Source organism: Hydra vulgaris, chromosome 04 (genome assembly GCF_038396675.1).
Source record: "Hydra vulgaris chromosome 04, alternate assembly HydraT2T_AEP".
NCBI classification, from domain to species: Eukaryota; Metazoa; Cnidaria; class Hydrozoa; order Anthoathecata; family Hydridae; genus Hydra; species Hydra vulgaris.
Window position 1 is genome coordinate 32671320 of NC_088923.1, and position 19053 is coordinate 32690372.

Sequence of the window (19053 nt, forward strand, 5' to 3'; positions counted from 1 at the left end):
CTATATAATAAAAGCAAAAATTGCCTATGTTGCTCTATTTATATACATGCATATCATTTTTAAGAATGACAACTTTTAAAAAAAATTTGGCAAGGGCCCCTAATAACTCTGGGCTCTCCAGCGACTGCGGGCCCTTCGCTACGCTACTGGTTTTAATGCGTTGTATATGTTTTTAATATTAAGTATTTATGTCTATAATGTTATGTATATATGTATTTAATGTTATGTATATATGTTTAAACCTGTTTCGAAAACCATTTATTATACGAGGCTGTCACAGTGATTCAATATTATATATTTTTTGTATTTTTATAAGTCGATAAAATTTTAACAATGACTTGAACTACGGTTTGATGCTTAGTTAACAGCACTTGCTCAAGCGAACCTTTTAGTTTCAAAGACTTTACGTTTGGATTTGTTTCATCTTTCGTATATATATCACACGACTTTAACCATATCTATAAAAACAAAAACAAAAAGCGACAATATATATTTAAACATTTTGTGGTCCAAGATGTGACGATGATTTTTTTTTTAAAAAAGAAAGTTAATATTTTTTTATTTGAGATGGAATCTACATACAAAAAAAAAGCTTTTTTTTTAAACTTTGACTATTTTAAAAACTCTTTAAAGCAGTTTCTTTTATCGTTTATACATAAATTGAACGTTTTACAAATTTTCGAGATTTTACTTGCAAAATGGCCTGGCTTCAATCTTTTTCGAACAGATATCACACCTCCCTCGTTTTTAATTGTGCATAAATAACTTAAACAGGTTTGTTATCCTTCCATTTAAAAACTACAACTCCATCTTTGGATGTTTAATAATCAAAGTCGCCTCGCTGTAGGGACTTAAGCCTTGTGACAGGTACTTTCTTTTTGTACGTTCAGCACTTTAGAACCTGACGAGAGAGTAAGTTAAAATATATACTTGAGTGGACCTGATGTGAAGAAACTATCAATAAAAACTTCATAAAACTTTCCTTGCAATGATTTTGTCATTTGATATATTACTTTTTCTCCTAAAATAAAATACTAAGGCATAGCAGGATCAATTCTACAATTATCTTATCCTTGATACACCTCGAATTTGTAAACCCATATCTGCTAAGGACCAAAGTTTATAACCTCTTTTTTTATTGGTTTCATAGGATTGTGTTGCTTTATCAAGCTCTTTGAAAAAAATCATGCGAACCGAATCAATACTAACCGAACGTAATACACTATATAATTTAGTAAACTTATTATTCAAGGTGTAGCATTTTAGAAGGTTTATCAGTATTGGTATCTGCGTTATTGTCATTGATATGAATATTAGATAGTACCTGTAAAAATCTATTCCATAATAATGCATTTGAAATAAACGATACAGGCAAATCTTGTTAGCAAATCCAATGTTTCCATGATAGTAATGCGTGATATCCCATCACCATTTTAATCCCCATAAATGAAAACACATCAGGTTTTGACAGAAACTTTTTTTTGTTTCTGATTGATATATAAATTACTTTGTTAGAAGATGGAATCCATTATTTCCTCATCAAAATATTTTAAAAAATAATCAGCTGATTTTTAACAGTCAGCAAAATTCATTTTGACAGGTCCTAAAATATAAATGTAAAATAAATCGAAATTATGTGCCCAATTATTATGAAGAAATGCTATTTGGTTAGTGAATGTGAATATGTTCTCAATGAGTTTATTCTGGATGAAAAATAAACAAAACATAAAAAAGCACCTTCAGGTTGATTGAAGCTTGATACAAACTCATTCTTTTCAATCTTGCTTCACTTTCTATCTCGTTCTACATTATAGTTATTTTTATCTGAAAAATTATTTAGAGGTATATCACTTGAGAAATCAGATGACTTATATTCAGAAACATCGACCTCAACTTGCTCGATGAATGATTCATCTTTACACTGTTGTTCAGCTTGCAGTCTATCAAATTCTGTTCATCATCTGAATAGTCAGATAAATCACTGTCTCCTAGAGGAGACAGTGATCATATTAAAACAGAGATCATATTACTGTTAAAGAACACAGCACATAAACTTTTGAAGAGTCTGTAATAATTTGATATAAAATAATAAAGTTTTTTTCTCATATTAAAAACATGCGCATCAACAGTTTACCTTTATAAAAATTAGTATTTATGCAATTAAAGTGCTATAAATGGTGCTAAATGTTAGTTTAAGATATAGCCAAATAATTACAAAGATGACACAATCGAAATTTTTTGTTTCTTAACTCCAAGTGAAGAGACTTGAAGTTAAGAAACGTCGTTAATAGCGTCTTAAGTGGACTGGAACATATATGTCCCATAATAGGCAGTAATTAGAAAGCAATTTATTAGCCAGAAGTCCAATGAAAGTTCTTAGTTTGAAAAAAAGGCACATTGTAGCATGAAAACCTTTTGCAAAGGTACATGAAGATTGGTGGAACATTTTGTGGTCTGATGAAAGCAAAATTGTTTTAATTAGGTCTAGTGCTTCCAACACCGGTAGTACCGATACCGGAATACCAATATTACAGGACTTTTTCAAATACCCCGAAACCGGTATTAGTTTGGCTCAATACCGATATTGAAAATCAAAGATGCGGAGTCTCAAAAAGGACTACGGATTTAAAAGTCACAAAAAGATTACTTTATCCTAGTTTTTGGTATCCAGGAGCTCTAAAAATATAAATAAGTTTATGGACTACTAATAGGAAAAAAATTAAGACTTTTAGGTTAGAGGAACAATTGTTTTTTGAGTCCGGAGTCCTTAGGTATAATGGCGGCAAGGACTCTGGGACTCCGAGCTTAAAAACAATAAGTTTCAAGTCATTAAATCTCATGAATTTTTTTATTATAGCAGATAATAAGTCATAATAAGTCAACAAACATGTTTAGAGCTTCTGGACACTACAGACTTGGAAAAAGTAGAGATATAAAGCCGGAGTCCTTTTAGGACTCTGCATTCCTGTTAAAAATGCATGTAGAGGGCTTGTGATATAGTTGATGCTATTGCTTTCATCAACTTGAAAGTAAATAAAATATTCAAAACTTCCAGTCGCGATAAACGAAGTGTTTCTTCTTGTAATGAGAGTATAAAATCACGCTTGCAAAAGAGTTTCAATTGGAGAAAATAATAAGTTGTTTTACTGATTTTTTATTAAAAATTATAGTTAAAACTATTTAGTTAAAGAAAAAATTGTTTGACTTAAAAGAAAAATTTTGTTTTCCTTTCTCTTTCACTGATTTAAAAAATTATCATTACATCACTTACTTTAATGGCGATGACACAAACAAAACCAATGATAATGAAGACTTTTCCGGCGGGTTTCAAATTGTAATGAGTAAAAAGAATAACTCTATTAAACTGACTGATGATTTGCAGCAGTTAATCAATAGTTGCACACCGTTGTAAAATTGTTTCGCCGCTCTCCGACAAAAAATGATCAAACACTTCAAAAATACACAGACAAATTTGGTAAAGGGCTTCCACTAATACTTGACTCCAAAACTCGCTGGAGTAGCTTGTACACAATGCTTAAACGTTTTTTAAAGTTGAAAAATTGCATTTGCAATTCGACCTTGAGTCCAGAGTTGAGGTTACTGATAAGGAGTTTGATGCAACTTCAGCTGTTGCTTCATGTCTTGTGCCAGTAAAATTGGCTGTGGAAGCATTGTGCCAAAATGATGTAACATTGTTGTCAGCCGATACAACACCAATGTTCATAGTAGATAATCTTGGAGAAACTGATTTAGCTGTTAAGTTGAAAGCTATGTTAGTGCAATGATTCAATGAGCGATGTACATCTTTTTCCAGGTGACTACAATATCTGCACAAGGGCCATCAACACTACGAGAATTAGGATCCAGCGCTATCTTTTGAGCACCTTAGCAAATCAGCCATTGTTAATACCATTGCTTGACTGAATGATCAGCTCAATCAGAGAGCGTGTAATCCTCTCCCTTCCACCAGCATTTCTTCTGATGGCAACTCTGCTGACAAAGCTGTAAACTTGTTATTGAAAGAAAAGCTTGACTTTGCAATATTGAAAAATAAGAAATGTAACAACATCAAAGTTATATGTAATGAGATAAACAGTTTTCGATTAAGAAGGAAATCATGGCATATATTTGTGAAATTGCTACAAATACTTCAAAACTGCAAAGCCAACAAGAGTTGAATCGGAGCGTGGATTTTCAGCAAGTGGCAACATTGTCACAAAATTAGAATTATTTTTTGAGGATAATACTCTGAACGCCCTATGTTTCTTATGTGCTCATTTTACAAAGGAGAAAAAAGCAAAAAAATTAAAAATTCAGTAATTTTGATATAAAATAAATTATTGAAACAATGCAATTTTTATTATTAAGTTGAGATGTTATTCATATTATGATAAATTAAAAAAAAAAGGTTTAATACCGGTATTATAATGGTATTGAAATTATTTAGCACTGAAATACCGGTATTGAAAAATGGTATCAGTATTGGAAGCAATTAGGCAAATAATTAGGTCAAATGAACATAGGGTATATGTAAGAAGGCCACCTAACTCTTCCTACAAACTACAATGCACTAGAAAAACTGTTCAATAAAGCAGATCAAAAATAAATATTTAGTGTTATTTTTCTTATTATGGCGTAAGGACTTATCTATAAGATTCATGGACCAACATATTTATCTGCAAATTTTACAAAACACCATGTTGCCTTATGCAGAAGAAAATATGCATATAAAAATAATAAGGATTTTTTTTGTTGCTATTTTTATTTTCGCTATTTTTATTTTAATTATTTCCTTTTAAAAGCAGACTATTTTTGGCTTCCCAACAAATCTCTAGAAGCCTTCACAAAATAAATCTTATTTTCTGTTTATATATTTTTTTTAAATTAAATTTTGTTATAATGAAGACACGTAAAAATGCCAATAAACACATCGTGATTATCAATGCTTAACTTCTTTAAAAAAAAGATGCGAAAGTTAAAATTCCTTCTAATAATAATTCTAATGGTTTTGTAAAGTTTTAAAGCAAGCTGGTAATTAGTTAACATTTGTAAAAAAAAAAATACAATAACAATTAAAAAAAAAAAAAAAAAAGAACTATTTATTGGAAATCTACCTCATTTTTATCATTTGATATTGAATCGCTATATTTACTTGTCCAAATGAGCTGTACAGGAACCATACGAGGAAAAGGTCGCAGTTTATGAAGCATTCTTAATAATAATAAATATTCTTTAAATGGTTTAAATGGTTTTTAATTGGATAAAAACTCTTAAAATAATTACACTCAAAGTAATGCATATATACAAACACTTAGAATCTCACTGTGGATCCAGTGGTGGAAAGATGAATCCAGTGGATCCAGTGGTGGAAAGATAAAATACTTTTAAAAGTTATAAAAATTATTTACACTTAAAGCAAAATAAATTTGCTGATAAATTAAAAAAAAATGATTCTAGCTAATTCTAAACTTTTAAAGTGATAATATGTAATTTTATCTTTTATAAGGTACATTAAAAAATTTTCAATTTTTTAATGTACCTTATAAAAGCTTAGTAAATTAATATGGTTTTCATTTAAAATGATTTTACCAATATGAAAATTACTAAATCCCTAAAACAAAATAGCAGAATGTTGTAACAAAATTAACTTTTAAATACCTTTTGATTGATAGTTTTTAGCAAAATTCCAATTAAAGAGTAATTAATCAAATTCTTTAAGGCCATTTCATTAAAAAATGTTTATGAAAAGGCACAAGAGAATTATTTATTATTGGTAGAACCATTTAGCACAACCAGTCATTATGTGTAATGCCAAAATGCTTCAGGGATCATGAACAATTTTTTGCAGAAAAAACAACAAATTTACTGCAGCAAAAATGTTAAAGTTCACCAAGATTCTCATAACTAACATGTTTTAAATATTATTTGTATAAAAGAGATGTCAACCCAGGTACAATACAAATACAAGATAAAAATACTTATTGTTAAATGCCAAATTAAAAAAAAAAAAAAGGAGGTAAATAAAAGCGCATATAATCAATTTCAAAAGCGTATATAAATAGACAAACTTTAAAGAAAGGCATTTTTCGATGAATTACCTGTCAGGTCATGTCATGGTCAGAATTAAAAAAAAAAATTTATAAAAAGTTTAAAAAAGACTTTATAAAAAAAGTTTCATCACATTTTACAACTATACTGACACAAAATTTTTCTGGACATGAATAATACCTTTGGTTATTTGTCTGTCAGGTCAAGAGACCAATCAACCTGACCTGACAGACAAATTATCAAAGGTATTATTCATGTCCAGAAAAATTTTGTGGCAGTATAGTTGTAAAATGTGATAAAACATTTTTTATAAAGTCTTTTTTAAACTTTTTATAAATTTTTTTTTTTTAATTTTGATTCACTCCCAACAAGGCTGTAAGCAACCACTATTAAGTTGGGAGTTACTAGAAAAAAAGAATAGAGTTATAGGGCAAGGAAACGGTTGACAGAAGATTTAAAAAGTTGAAGGTTGTATAAATCAGGAAACCATGAAGATGGGAGAGAGTTCCAAAGAGTTAAAGTGTGGGGAAAAAGCTAGACAAATAAAAGTTTTAAGAGGGACAAATACAGTAAAATAATGAGACTTTGCTGAATGTTGAGTCAAGCCACAGCTCCTTTGAGTCACAGCTCCTTTGAGCCACAGCTCCTTTGAGTCATCAGCAAAAAGAGCTATTTTAGATCATTAATGTAGAAACAAAACAGGACCAAGGATAGAACCTTATTCAAATAATATACTTTCAAGATTGCTTTGGCCCATTGCAATTTGTGAACGCATAATTTGCCTTATGCTTGTTATTCATCAATGGTATAGTTTTCTTGTTATACTATAGTGATGTAGTGCACTTCATAAGTAAAAAGCTTTTTTGATGTAAATAATAATAATCTTGCATCTCACAACAGATGATAAAAACAACATCAAATTTAATGAAAAAAGTAAAAAAGTTCAATATTCAAAACAACCCTTGAATAAAATTTTTACCTTGACTGTGATAGACTTTCATTTAGGTAGAAATGCTCTTCAACAATGCTGCTGACATGACCAGGTTTACATTGTAGATATTTCTAAACAAACAAATATCAAAGCAGAAATTCAAATAAAAAACAAAGCAAATGTAAAACTAAATTTTATTTATACATTTTTTTTTATCAAAAAATTACTCATCTTCAATCCTCACACTAACCCAATTTTTAAGTTTATAAGAAGGTTGTATGAAATGAAGTGCTCTGCAGTCAGAACATCAATCAAAAGAGTAGGAAAAAAAAGTGCTCAATATGTTGCATTGAAAGACACAATTCAGTTATGGTGAGTTTGAATTGAGCTTTTGGTTAATGCACAATAAAACAATTTAAAATTATTCAATTTTGAGAAAATTTCAAAGGCTCAATATCAGGTGCTGCTCAACTCAATCAGAAGACCTTCATTTGTTTTTTATTGCAATAATTGTTTTTTAAATTGTTTTTTTTTAACAATGGAAAAACTGTATTTATTTTTACAACTTTTATTTTTCTAGTACAATCTTTTTAAATTAACTGATAACTTTTTTAAAGCAGCTGATTAAAATTAAATCTAAATAATAAACAATTTAAATAACAAACTATTATAATCAAAACATGATCCAAGTAACTATTAAACTTGTTTCTTTTATCATATAAAAAAACTGTCTAGTTAACAGTCAGCAACTTGAAACCTAAAGTGTACAAAATAAATTAGGATGCTCCACACTTTAGTATACAGGGATAACAGCATACATGCATACATACGTAATATATATAAATATTATCACTTGGAGGGGACATTTGAGCTTGAAAAGAATCTACTGCTGCATCATGGGGCTCTAAGTGGTTGGTGAATTTTAACTTAAATAAAAATTTTTTCAGCTATTCATTATCACAATAATCTTCTTTCTTGATGTTTATGAACATCTTTCTTGTTTATAAACAGTAATGTACTCGATGTCATCTACCCTTCGTCTTCTAGGATTAACTCTTACTTTCGATCTTTCTTGGAAACCATATTTTGAATCCATTGCAAAATTAGCATCTGCTAAGGTTGCATCTCTTTATCCTGCTCGTGACTTTCTTACTCCAAATTATTTAAAGTCAGCAATATGAAACAAAATAAGTTAGGATGCTCCACACTTTAGTATACAGGGATAACAGTATACATACATAAAAACAAACTAATATATATATATATATATATATATATATATATATATATATATATATATATATTTATATATATATATATATTTATATACACATTCACCTTTACTTTGTAAGCATGTGTAGGTATGATTTATGTATAAATCCAACAAATGGTTTATTGCAAATTAGTTATTAAACACATAATTGCAAATCCATATTTTTAAATCTATATTTTGTCGATGCACCATTTGCTTTAATTAACAGCTCAACACCTTTTGATCAATTATAAGTTTTGGAGACAAGTTTGGAGAAAATTGTTAATTTGAAAACCATCCATAAACATTCCATTAGAATGGATTTTTTTGTTCTTCAAAAAAACTGTAAAATCTGTCTCCACCAAACTGTAAAACATTTTGTTAACATTTTGTAAAATTTTTGTGAATAGCCAAAGAATGAAGCAACACAAGACTTTCTCAAAACTATATTTATTAAACCAATCAACATTGATTAATATTCAGTATGTTTGATTATTTAATGTAATTTTGGTGCAAACTTAATGATTTTAATTTTTTGTTTTCTAGATGCATATTTAATACAAATATATGAATTTTGGTGATATTTACACCAACTTTGTGTGTGTATATATTGAAAAATAAACGTACATTTTCAGATAAAAGTTGTTTAGCTAAACTAGATTTACATGTTTTTTGATTTTAAATTCTGCTTGGTGTCAGAGGTGAGGCTTGGTGTCAGAGGTGAGGCTTGGTGTCAGAGGTGAGGCTTGGTGTCAGAGGTGAGGCTTGGTGTTAGAGGTGAGGCTTGGTGTCAGAGGTGAGGTGAGGTGTCAGAGGTGAAGCTTGGTGTCAGATACCATTGTGAGAGGTTATAAAAATCCAGATTGAAAAAATCTGCTTTTATTATTAATTTTTATTATTTATTATTAACTAGTACATATCTTTAAAATACAAATACCTGTCTCTTAATTACGTCAATGTTAACTGTATCATAATTCATAGCATGATTTAAAACACCAGTTTGTAAACCTATTCTTGATAAACCCAATGCTGCACTAAAGTGCTTCAACTGTAAACTTGGTAGAAGTGAATGAAACCTTCGAAGTCACAAATAGAAAGAAAACTTTGAATAAATTAAAAAATAAAATGAACAAGAAGTTTATAAAAAATTTTACTATCATTTTTTTTTTACATTTAGGTAAAAGTCAAAGTTATACATAAAATAAAATAACAGAGTATATATTTAAAATAATAAGTATATTTTTGCGGCAGGTAAGGCAATTTATCTAGGAGAAGAAAAACGTTAATATTAAATCCAAATATAATTATGGTTAAGGGTTAAAGGAGCATGTAAACCTTGGATGGTAATCCTCCTAGTATTAATTTCACAATTGAAATACTTAGTCCAAATCTGCAAAAAATAAATGCCAGAAAGGGTATCCAATTGTAAATATTGTTTCAACTCTTTCATAATCTCACATAAAATAAAAAAATGGCATTACGGTTTTGAGAAATATGAAAATTGCTTTTACTAAGTTTTGGAAGTGAAACTAATAAAATTTATAACAAAAAATTTGAGTAATTTAATTATGTCTGTGTGTTTCAGTCAGTTAAAAAAATGGCTTATATATATATATTAGTTTCAAAAAGAAAACACTTTAGATCCATTACAAGTGATAAAGAGGTAAAACTTTGAGGTCATGAAGTCTCTGTTGACTTAAAATTCAACTTTTCGTTTCAAGAAATAGTTTGTAAAATTTTTTTTTTTTGTTACTTTCTATTATTTTTTCACACTCAGCAAAGTGTATATTTATGGATTGAATTATTCAGCAGTAGAGGCAGAAAAATTACACAATGAGCGTATATGCATGTATGGATCCTTATACACATATATAGACCTTAAGTATTCCACAAATGGTATAAAACATTTTTCCTTTTTAATGTTAGTAAAACAATTCATAAAAAAAAATTGCATTAAGAGAAAAAATATGCACCTTTTCTACACACATAGATCATATAAGAAATTTATTAAATATTTTTGCAATCTTGACGTATATATTTATAGCAAAAAAATAAATATAGCAAAAAAATCTTTAAAATTTTAATTATTAAAATTTTAAAGATTTTTTTAGCTCCACAACGGTATCTTCTGGAGTAGCAGGACGGTCAACAAACTTCTACCAGTGCGTTTATAGAAGTTTTAAGCTTTTTTAAAAATTCTCTCCCTTTTGTTTATTATAGTATACAATATCCTTATATATATTATGTATATAATATCTATAGAACTTGTAGAAATATTTTATTTTGTATTTTGAAAAAATAAAAAAATTAAAAAAGATGTATTGTTCAAAAAATGTTTTAACACTATTTAATAAACAAAAGGCTTTATAAAATGGCAAATAAATGCCATAAATTAAAAATAAAATGATGCCGTATGCAATTTTTAGGTAAAACTGTAAAACTCGATATATGTTTTAACAATACATAATTTGAAGTTTATATAAAATAAATATTTGCATACGCTGACAAGTACAATAGTTTCATCTCAATAGATTATTTTGTTACTAAAAAAAAAGAAATGATTTTGTCATGAATTGCTTTTTCGTTTGATTGAAACATTTTTTAAATTAATGCAAAAATGCAAACTTAATTGAATCTTTTAAATGCAGAATGTGTTTGCTTTACTGCTTTTATTTTTCAATCTTATTTTTCTAAATTTTTATTTTATTGACTGATTTATTTAGGGATTCGCGCAACGGCATGTACATATATTGACTAACTTAAATAAGTAATATATGCAAGGAATTTACATAAATACACACATAGAACATACACGGAGAGCGTATACATAAGGCTATCCTTTTATTCAAAAAAAAATTCTGGTCTTGTTTTTTAAGTTTTAATTTATTTATAATCAACAGATTATCGCCAACTTTTAGCAAATGAATATTGATGTAGACGCATGAAAGTTTATTTAAAATATAACTTTAATACTAAAATTAATTTAAGTCATTTTTATGCCTCTGAAAGTTACGGTTTTTCTCATTGTCGCATTATAAAAAAGGTATCATTGTAAAATGTTAGTTTAACCATGAATTTATTTGCATAATTGAAATTAATTTAGCATGAAAATGGAGCTAACGTGTACAAATTGTTGTTGGTCAAGTTTAATACTTTATAAAATATATATATTCTAAGAAAATAATGAAAGAATTATTGCAATTTTCATCTAACATAAGTTAACAAAAACATAATATAGTTTTATTTTTTCAAAAATTTAGTTAAAAAAATTATATTTTTTAATAATATATGCGAAAGAATATTAAATGTTACGTTTTTACATTTAAAGCTTTGAACAACAACGCATAGTTAAAGCAAATTTTTATTTTAAATTTGTGTAACGTAATTTGTAATTTGTGTTAAAACTACATGCATTTACTAAAGTTCTGGCGCTTTTTCGTTAAGTTTTTGTTTACAAAATGAATTACGTCATTAAGTAAGTAATTGGTATGACAAGATTCTAACTGTATTATGAGATTTTAGAAGAAAGAATTTTTTTAATGTTAATTAAAATTATTTATACTATTGCTTTTTTATTTGTTTATGTATTCTTATTTTAGTTGACATATAAAAACACATAAATTAATAAAAATAAGAATTATATAAATATTTGTATTTAGACATTAAAAAAAATAAAAAGATTTGCTATTCTCCTAATATAAAAAAAATCAGTTAGAATCTTTTTAATTTTTGTTTTAGTAAAATAAATTGTTTGTAAATTCAATTATGGATCATCTATAAAGCACGTCACCCTATATTTATCAATTCTTAATCCCTTCCCTCTTGTGATAGCAATTTTTTCGTCAAAAATATTTTAAAAAATTTAAATGTAAATACTTTGCAGTAATTTAAAAATTCAACTTAATGAAAATTAGACAATACGCATAAACGTAAGGAGTATAAGTAAAAACTTCGACAAACCATAGATTTTCTTATTTAAACAACTTAAATAAGTATTGATAAGTTGTAATATATAAATAATTTTTAAAAGTTGCTCTTGGTCTTGCGTAAAAACTATTTTCCATTAGATAACTTTCATAAATGTTATGAAAAATCACTCAGGAAGAGTGCCACCAGTTTTTTAAAATTTCCTTAGTTAATTATTTTTAATGAATGAGTTCAATACTTTTTCAATTCTTTTGTTACGTAACTCTAACTCTGAATAATAGATATAAAAAATCTACGATAAAAATCGCTCAGTAACTTAAGTGATGAAACATAAGTTAAACATATAGTCTCTAAAAAACAAGTTTATTTTCCTTAGCTGGTCACCTCTGATAAAATTTTATATATCTTTTAAATTGAAATAGAATTCTTAACATCTTGTGAAAGTTTCTAATGCAAACAGCTTTACTGATTTGTAGAAATCTGACCTAAAAGTTGAAGCAATTTTTTTACCTTGTTTTCTGTGTAACTTAAGTGGCATTTTCAGTAATAAGTTCGCCCTATTTTGGCCAAACTCAAAACTAGCTTATTTTTTTCTTTAGACTAACAGCTTTCATACAAAATAGCTAAAAGTTTAGTTTACAGTTTAAATAGGCAAATATTTGATAAAGTTGTTGCGTGTGTAACATAAGTTAAAAATGGAATTGCCTATATATACAGTGCTTGAAGTGGAGAAAAAAAGAAACATGATGGTATTCGGTAAATTAAAAATACCATCCCACCTAATCATTATTACATAAAGAGATTTTTAAAAAGGTGGTTTATACTTTATATATATATATATATATATATATATATATATATATATATATATATATATATATATATATATATATATATATATAACTTTTTCTCAGCGCAAAATGTGTACTTTTGAAATTAAGACAATTTTAAAAATTTTATTTAAAAATATTTTATTATTTTAAAACATGTTTCAACAACATGCAACCATCATCAGTTATAACTTTTGTAAAAAATATATCTGTTAAAAACGGTATAGGATTTATAATTGTGAAAATTATTTTAAACATTTACAATTATACACAATTATACATAATTATACTTTCACAACTAAACACCATATTTTATATATATTTATAGAGTTTTATATGTAAAAAATATATTCCTGGCTAACACTGTATATATATATATATATATATATATATATATATATATATATATATATATATATATATATATATATACACAGTGTATACTGTGTATATATATATATATATATATATATATATATATATATATATATATATATATATATATATATATATGAGACTTTCTTAATTTAAAAAATCTTGCAATTTAAAACCATAGATAAATATAAAACACATTACACATTTACCAATATTTATTCCATGGGTTATCTTCTCCAAGAAACAATTCTTCAAATATCGGATTGATAAAAACTCCATAGGCAACTGAACTTTAATAAATTTAATAGAAAAAAAACAAACAAAAATAACTTCATAATTATTGTTTTCTTATAATGTGCTAACTTAGTTTGGCGATGCAATAGCATCCCCAAACTGAGTTAACATATTATAAGTACAAGACATCTGAGACAGAGTAATTAGCAGTAGTAGTAGTAGTAGTAGTAGTAGTAGTAGTAGTAGTAGCAGCAGCAGCAGCAGTTATAATAGTAGTAGGAACCCAGGTGTGGCTTTATGTTATGAATGAAATGCCCTTGATTATCACTACTTAACACAGTTCTCATGTTATGCCAAGTGCTCTTTTGTTATGAAGTAGCCTCATGTTAAGACTAGTTTATAATATGAAGACGAATATTGTCCCTAAATAGTAGCATATAATATAATAGTAGCACAGTGGCATTTGCTATTAAACTAATACTTTTTTAAGATTCTTGTTAAAGCAAAAAAAATTTTAAATAATTTGATTTGGAATATAGCAGTTGATTAATATTCATAATGTAATAGTCATAATTATGTTTACTGATAATTAAACTTGTATTAAGTATATTAAATAAAAGCATAATAAATATAAAGCCAAATATACAAATATTTAAAAAGTAAATGATTGTATTTAAAAAGTAAACAATTTCAATGATCTTAGTATTCATAAATTTGTTTTGTATATTGAATACTGATATTCTCCATGTCTTTGCCACATATCTGGAGTTAATTTTTTCAATAAATTGAAATAGATAAAAATAAATTGAGTTAAGAGTTTCAATAAATGTACTTAAAATGCTAAAATATAAAAGGAACATGCTTAAAAATTAATAAAACAACTAGTTTCTATAAAACAACTTTGGGGCCTAAAGTTGTTTTATAGAATTTTTTTTTTGCTGTTAATATTTATAGCTGTTTATAATCTTACTAGGCACAAAAAATCTAACTGGAAAAACGACTGAAACATACGGAACTTTAATTTCAAAGATGTATCAAATTTTCAATAAGCTATTTTAAAAAACTTTCAAATAGAATTCTGTAAAATATAATATTTAGTTAAAAGACTCCTTAAAAAAAAAAAACAATTTTGTTATATTTAAGGAAGTCTTAATTATATGATAACTTAGTTATTTGAACTTAACAACTGAAAAAAATATCCTGTTTTGTTTTATATAAAAACTGAATTAGTGTGATATGGATGTGCATTTGTTTTTAAAATTTTGACAACTTTTGTAAAAGTTTATAATAACTAGTTTATAAAAAAGTTCAGTTAAAAAACAGCAAATTTGCTTCACTTAGACCAAAGTGGTGCATTTTGCCAGGTGCAAGTGGTACACATTTTGTGTTTGTTCTTATCACCAAAATGCCATATTGCTAGTAGATGCTTTAAATATTGGATTAAAGTATAAGGACTTACTTTCAAAAACCGTTTGCTCAGTAGAAAACAAAGAATGCATGCTTGCACAGTGTGATGATTGTCCTGGTAAAGAACCCCTCACCAAATATTTGTATGAGATTTTTGGAGAATACGAAGATGATTTTGAGACACTACAAGCAATGGCAAACTACTGACCGTGCAACACTATTAAGTTTAACAGCTGATGTTCCAACATTTGTTGAACTATTAACATCTTGTTTTGAAAAGCTACAAGCTCATTCTTTTATTGCTCACTCTCAATCACAGTACCTTAACCAACTGAAACAATATATGGATCAATCAAACATTATCATTATTGGCAACTTTGCTGAAAATTATGCTTTTGTTGTCCAAGATGAAATACAGAGCTATCATTGGAACACCCAACAATGTTCTTTACATCCATTAGTCATATACTATAAAGATGATAAAGGTGAACTGAAACATATTTCTTACTGTTTTATATCAGATAACATTATACATGATGTAACTTATGTGTACAAAATATTCCAACTAATCATACCAATATTAAAAATAAAATTTTCCAATCTGTCCAAATTATATTTATTCACTGATGGTTGCGCAGGACAGTACAAAAATTGTAAAAGCTTTTACAATCTATGTCAACTAAAGTGCGAATTTTGCCTTAAAATTGAATGGAACTTTTTTGCCACGTCCCACGGAAAGTCACCATGCGATTGTGATTGGTGGTACTGTAAAAAGATTAACAGCACAAGAAAGTTTAAAACGACCGTACAGAAACCAAATTCTCACATCAGAAGCTATGTATGAATTTTGTATTGATAAAATCAAAGTTGTTAACTTCATTTACATAAAGGAATTGGACTTACAATTGCAACGTGAAGAGCAAAAAGAAAGGTAAACTGGTGTAACAACTCTACCTGGTACTCGTAGCTTTCATCAATTTATACATCTTGGAGATAACAAGGTTGGGGCAAAGAGGTGTAGTACAGACACTAATTATACAATAATCCACAATCTTAAAAAGAAACAAGACATATCTCAACTTGATACTGTCACTTTAGGTTGTTATGTCGCTGTAGTCTGTGATGATAAGTGGTGGATCGGCATTGTAACTAAAACCAACTTAGAAGAAGTTGATGCTAAAGTTAAGTTCCTTCATCCAAATGGTCCATCAATCTGTTTTAACTGGCCTGAAAGAGACGACTACTGTTTTATTCCAAACACCAACATATTGAAAAAACTATCTGTTCCACAAGCTTGCTCTAGTTCTGGTAGAAACTATGTGTTTGAAAATGCTGAAATAGAGGAAGTACAAGTTTTTAAGTACATTTATTGAATTCAGCATCAAAAAAACATTATATATGTTCATTTTCATGTTTTTGCCATTTTTATTTCTTATTATTTTAAGGAAAATGTTTTTTCAGAGTGTTATGAAAACCGGGTCATTTTGGGAAACCAGGTCAGTATTAAAATTGCAATATCTTGTCAACCGCTAAACTTTTTTAGCTGAAATTTTGCATGCAATATTTTTTTATAATTAGGAATAATGTGTCAAAATATAACACAAAAGGAAGGCACATGGTTCAATGGACTGGGTGATTTGATGTGGAATAGCCCTGCAGCAATTGGTGAATTTAAAACCAAACAAAACTCGTTGTTTTTCAAAACTTCAAATAGTTTTTGCAGTTGACTACTCCTATATTGATGAATAGCAACACTCTTACTATATTATATATGTATTCATTACTGACCTCTCATGGAAGCCATATATATGCCATACATATATATGAATCCATTTCAAAGTTAGCACCTGCTAAGGTTGATAAATCTCTTACTTGTCATTGTATCGTATGCTGTTGACATATTTGGGCTGGCTCTTCTAATGATAAATCCACTCATTTTTTTTTTGAATCTGCATTAGCTGCTAAGCCTGAGCCTACCTCATGCAATTTACAGCCTTTTAGCAACTACTGTACAACAACAAAAGAACAATGCAGAATTGAAAAAAAAAATTCATTACTATTATCATTTTATTGCAAAAATTAATTTAATTTAGAAACTAGAAGAATTTCTATTGCAACATTGAGCTGACTTTAAAAATTTGTAGACTTGTAAATGTGCATAGTCTACAGTTAATGATGAATATCACTTTATAAAAAATTTTGTTATTTGGTTTATATCAGTACTAATAAACAGTTAAACAAATTTTCATATAAAGATATTTTTTTTGTGAGCAATGAACCTTTAGTTAAATTAATTAAACCATCATGATCATTATCATGATGATCATGATAATCATTGTCATCATAATGATCATCATCATTGTCATCATCATTACCATCACCATTGTCTTCATGATCATCATCATTATCATCTTTGTCATCATCATGATCATCTTCATCATTTTTTTTTTTTAATTTTAAATTGCAAATTTAATTGGTACTGTTCCCTGTACATATGTGTTCCTTTTAAATATACATAAAATAAAAGCTGTTGAGACACTAGGACAAATTATATAAAGCTTGGACAATCCTGGTCCAAACAGGGCATGTGTTGTGTGTAGTTACCCTTTGTTACTATAAATAGATAGCATAGCATGTCTAGGAACTACTACCACATTTTTTACTCTAAACATGCTCTGTTAAGTTAAGGGTAAACTATGTGCTTATATTAAATTCCTTTCATTAGCACTGTTGCATGTGTGTGTCCTGGACACTTACATAAAAAGTTTTATGTTTTATGGATTGCAATCAGTTGATTTCAAACTCAATCAAAACTTTCGTTTGAAATTTTGATTTAAACTTATATTTAATATTATTTTCAGTTTTGTCTTTATCTTGACTATAAAAGCCATCATTTACTGCTGTGTTTTGGCTGCTCAATGTAAAATAGGACTCGTCCATGATAATTTCAAACTCATTTGACGGTCGGAAAAAAGTTTTCGAAAGTTTTAACAGTCGTTGTTTTTGTTTAATTATTTGAATTTCAGAGCTTTCTGGTGCTTTCTTTTTTTTGAAATACTCAAGTCCATGCATGATAAAAATTTTATAAACATAACTTCTATGAATTCCATATTTTAATGCAAGTTTTCTCTGAGAGATTCCAACTTTATTTTCAGACTTGTTAACGAGTGAAGTAATTTTTCTCATGTCAATTTTGTATGGTTTTCTATCGCTTCCTGACTTTCTTTTAAGGTCAATATTGTCGTCAACTCTTTTAATAATATTATAAGTTGTTCACCTTGCAACTTTCATTTGCATAAAACAATGCAATGTAAATGTTTTCCCTTTGTCTATGTTATCTAAATAGAAGTTTCCAATAAGCTTTCGTTTTTTGTTTTCTTTAATTCCATCTTTTTTATTTATATAATTTTAATTGCCAAAATGTCTAGTGAATATATTTAACTTCAAACTGCAGGAATATTCGAATTTGTTCGCGAGTTTTGAACATACAAATTTTGTGAAAATTTTTAGTAGCCTTGTGTCAGAGTTTTTTTAATCCTAAAGCTATAATAACTTTATAATAAATATGCCATAATTAAGATAATAACTTTATAATAAGTATGCCATGAGTTGGCATCTTATTGTATTTTGAAGTTTCAATTTGTGAATTAGATTACGAATAGATTTTTTTGTATAGCTGTTTTTTTTTATTCGTGAATATTAATAGTACATTTTTTGGTTTATCTTACTTATTAAGTTAAAAAGATGTTATTTTCGCTGGTTTTATTTCACATTTTGTTTGAAATTTTACATTTTATAATGTATATTTATGTTTCTGGATAGTCATCAATACATTGATTATTAGTTAAACTATGCTTCTTTTTTTTCCATAGATTTGAATTTTTTATAGATAGATTTGAATTAAAGTTTTGGATATGAAAGGATTCTGTTGGTTTTAATCTAAGGAAATTTTTTTATCTTCAGTAAACTATTTACAGCAACCACATATTGCTTAAAAAGAATTTATGATAAGGAAACATTTTCTTTGTCTAACACGTTGTCAGAGTTAT

The 19053-nt window shown here is 27.5% G+C and overlaps 1 protein-coding gene across 3 annotated transcripts in view; it reads right to left on the reverse strand.

Moving 5' to 3' along the window:
• Positions 1-274: 274 nt before the first annotated feature.
• The window catches only part of LOC100199358 (uncharacterized), a 34577-nt gene continuing 15798 nt past the window's right edge, over positions 275-19053 (reverse strand). Inside the window, exons 7-11 of one of the 3 annotated variants that reach the window (XM_065796102.1) lie at positions 13573-13653; positions 9169-9307; positions 7028-7110; positions 5115-5211; positions 275-458 (exon numbers count right to left, since the gene is read on the reverse strand). In XM_065796102.1, the coding sequence (XP_065652174.1) occupies positions 291-458; positions 5115-5211; positions 7028-7110; positions 9169-9307; positions 13573-13653 (568 nt within the window). In that variant the 3' untranslated portion in view covers positions 275-290. The remainder of the gene's footprint in view (positions 459-5114; positions 5212-7027; positions 7111-9168; positions 9308-13572; positions 13654-19053) is intronic. The other 2 variants (XM_065796104.1, XM_065796103.1) reach the window with 2 other exon arrangements.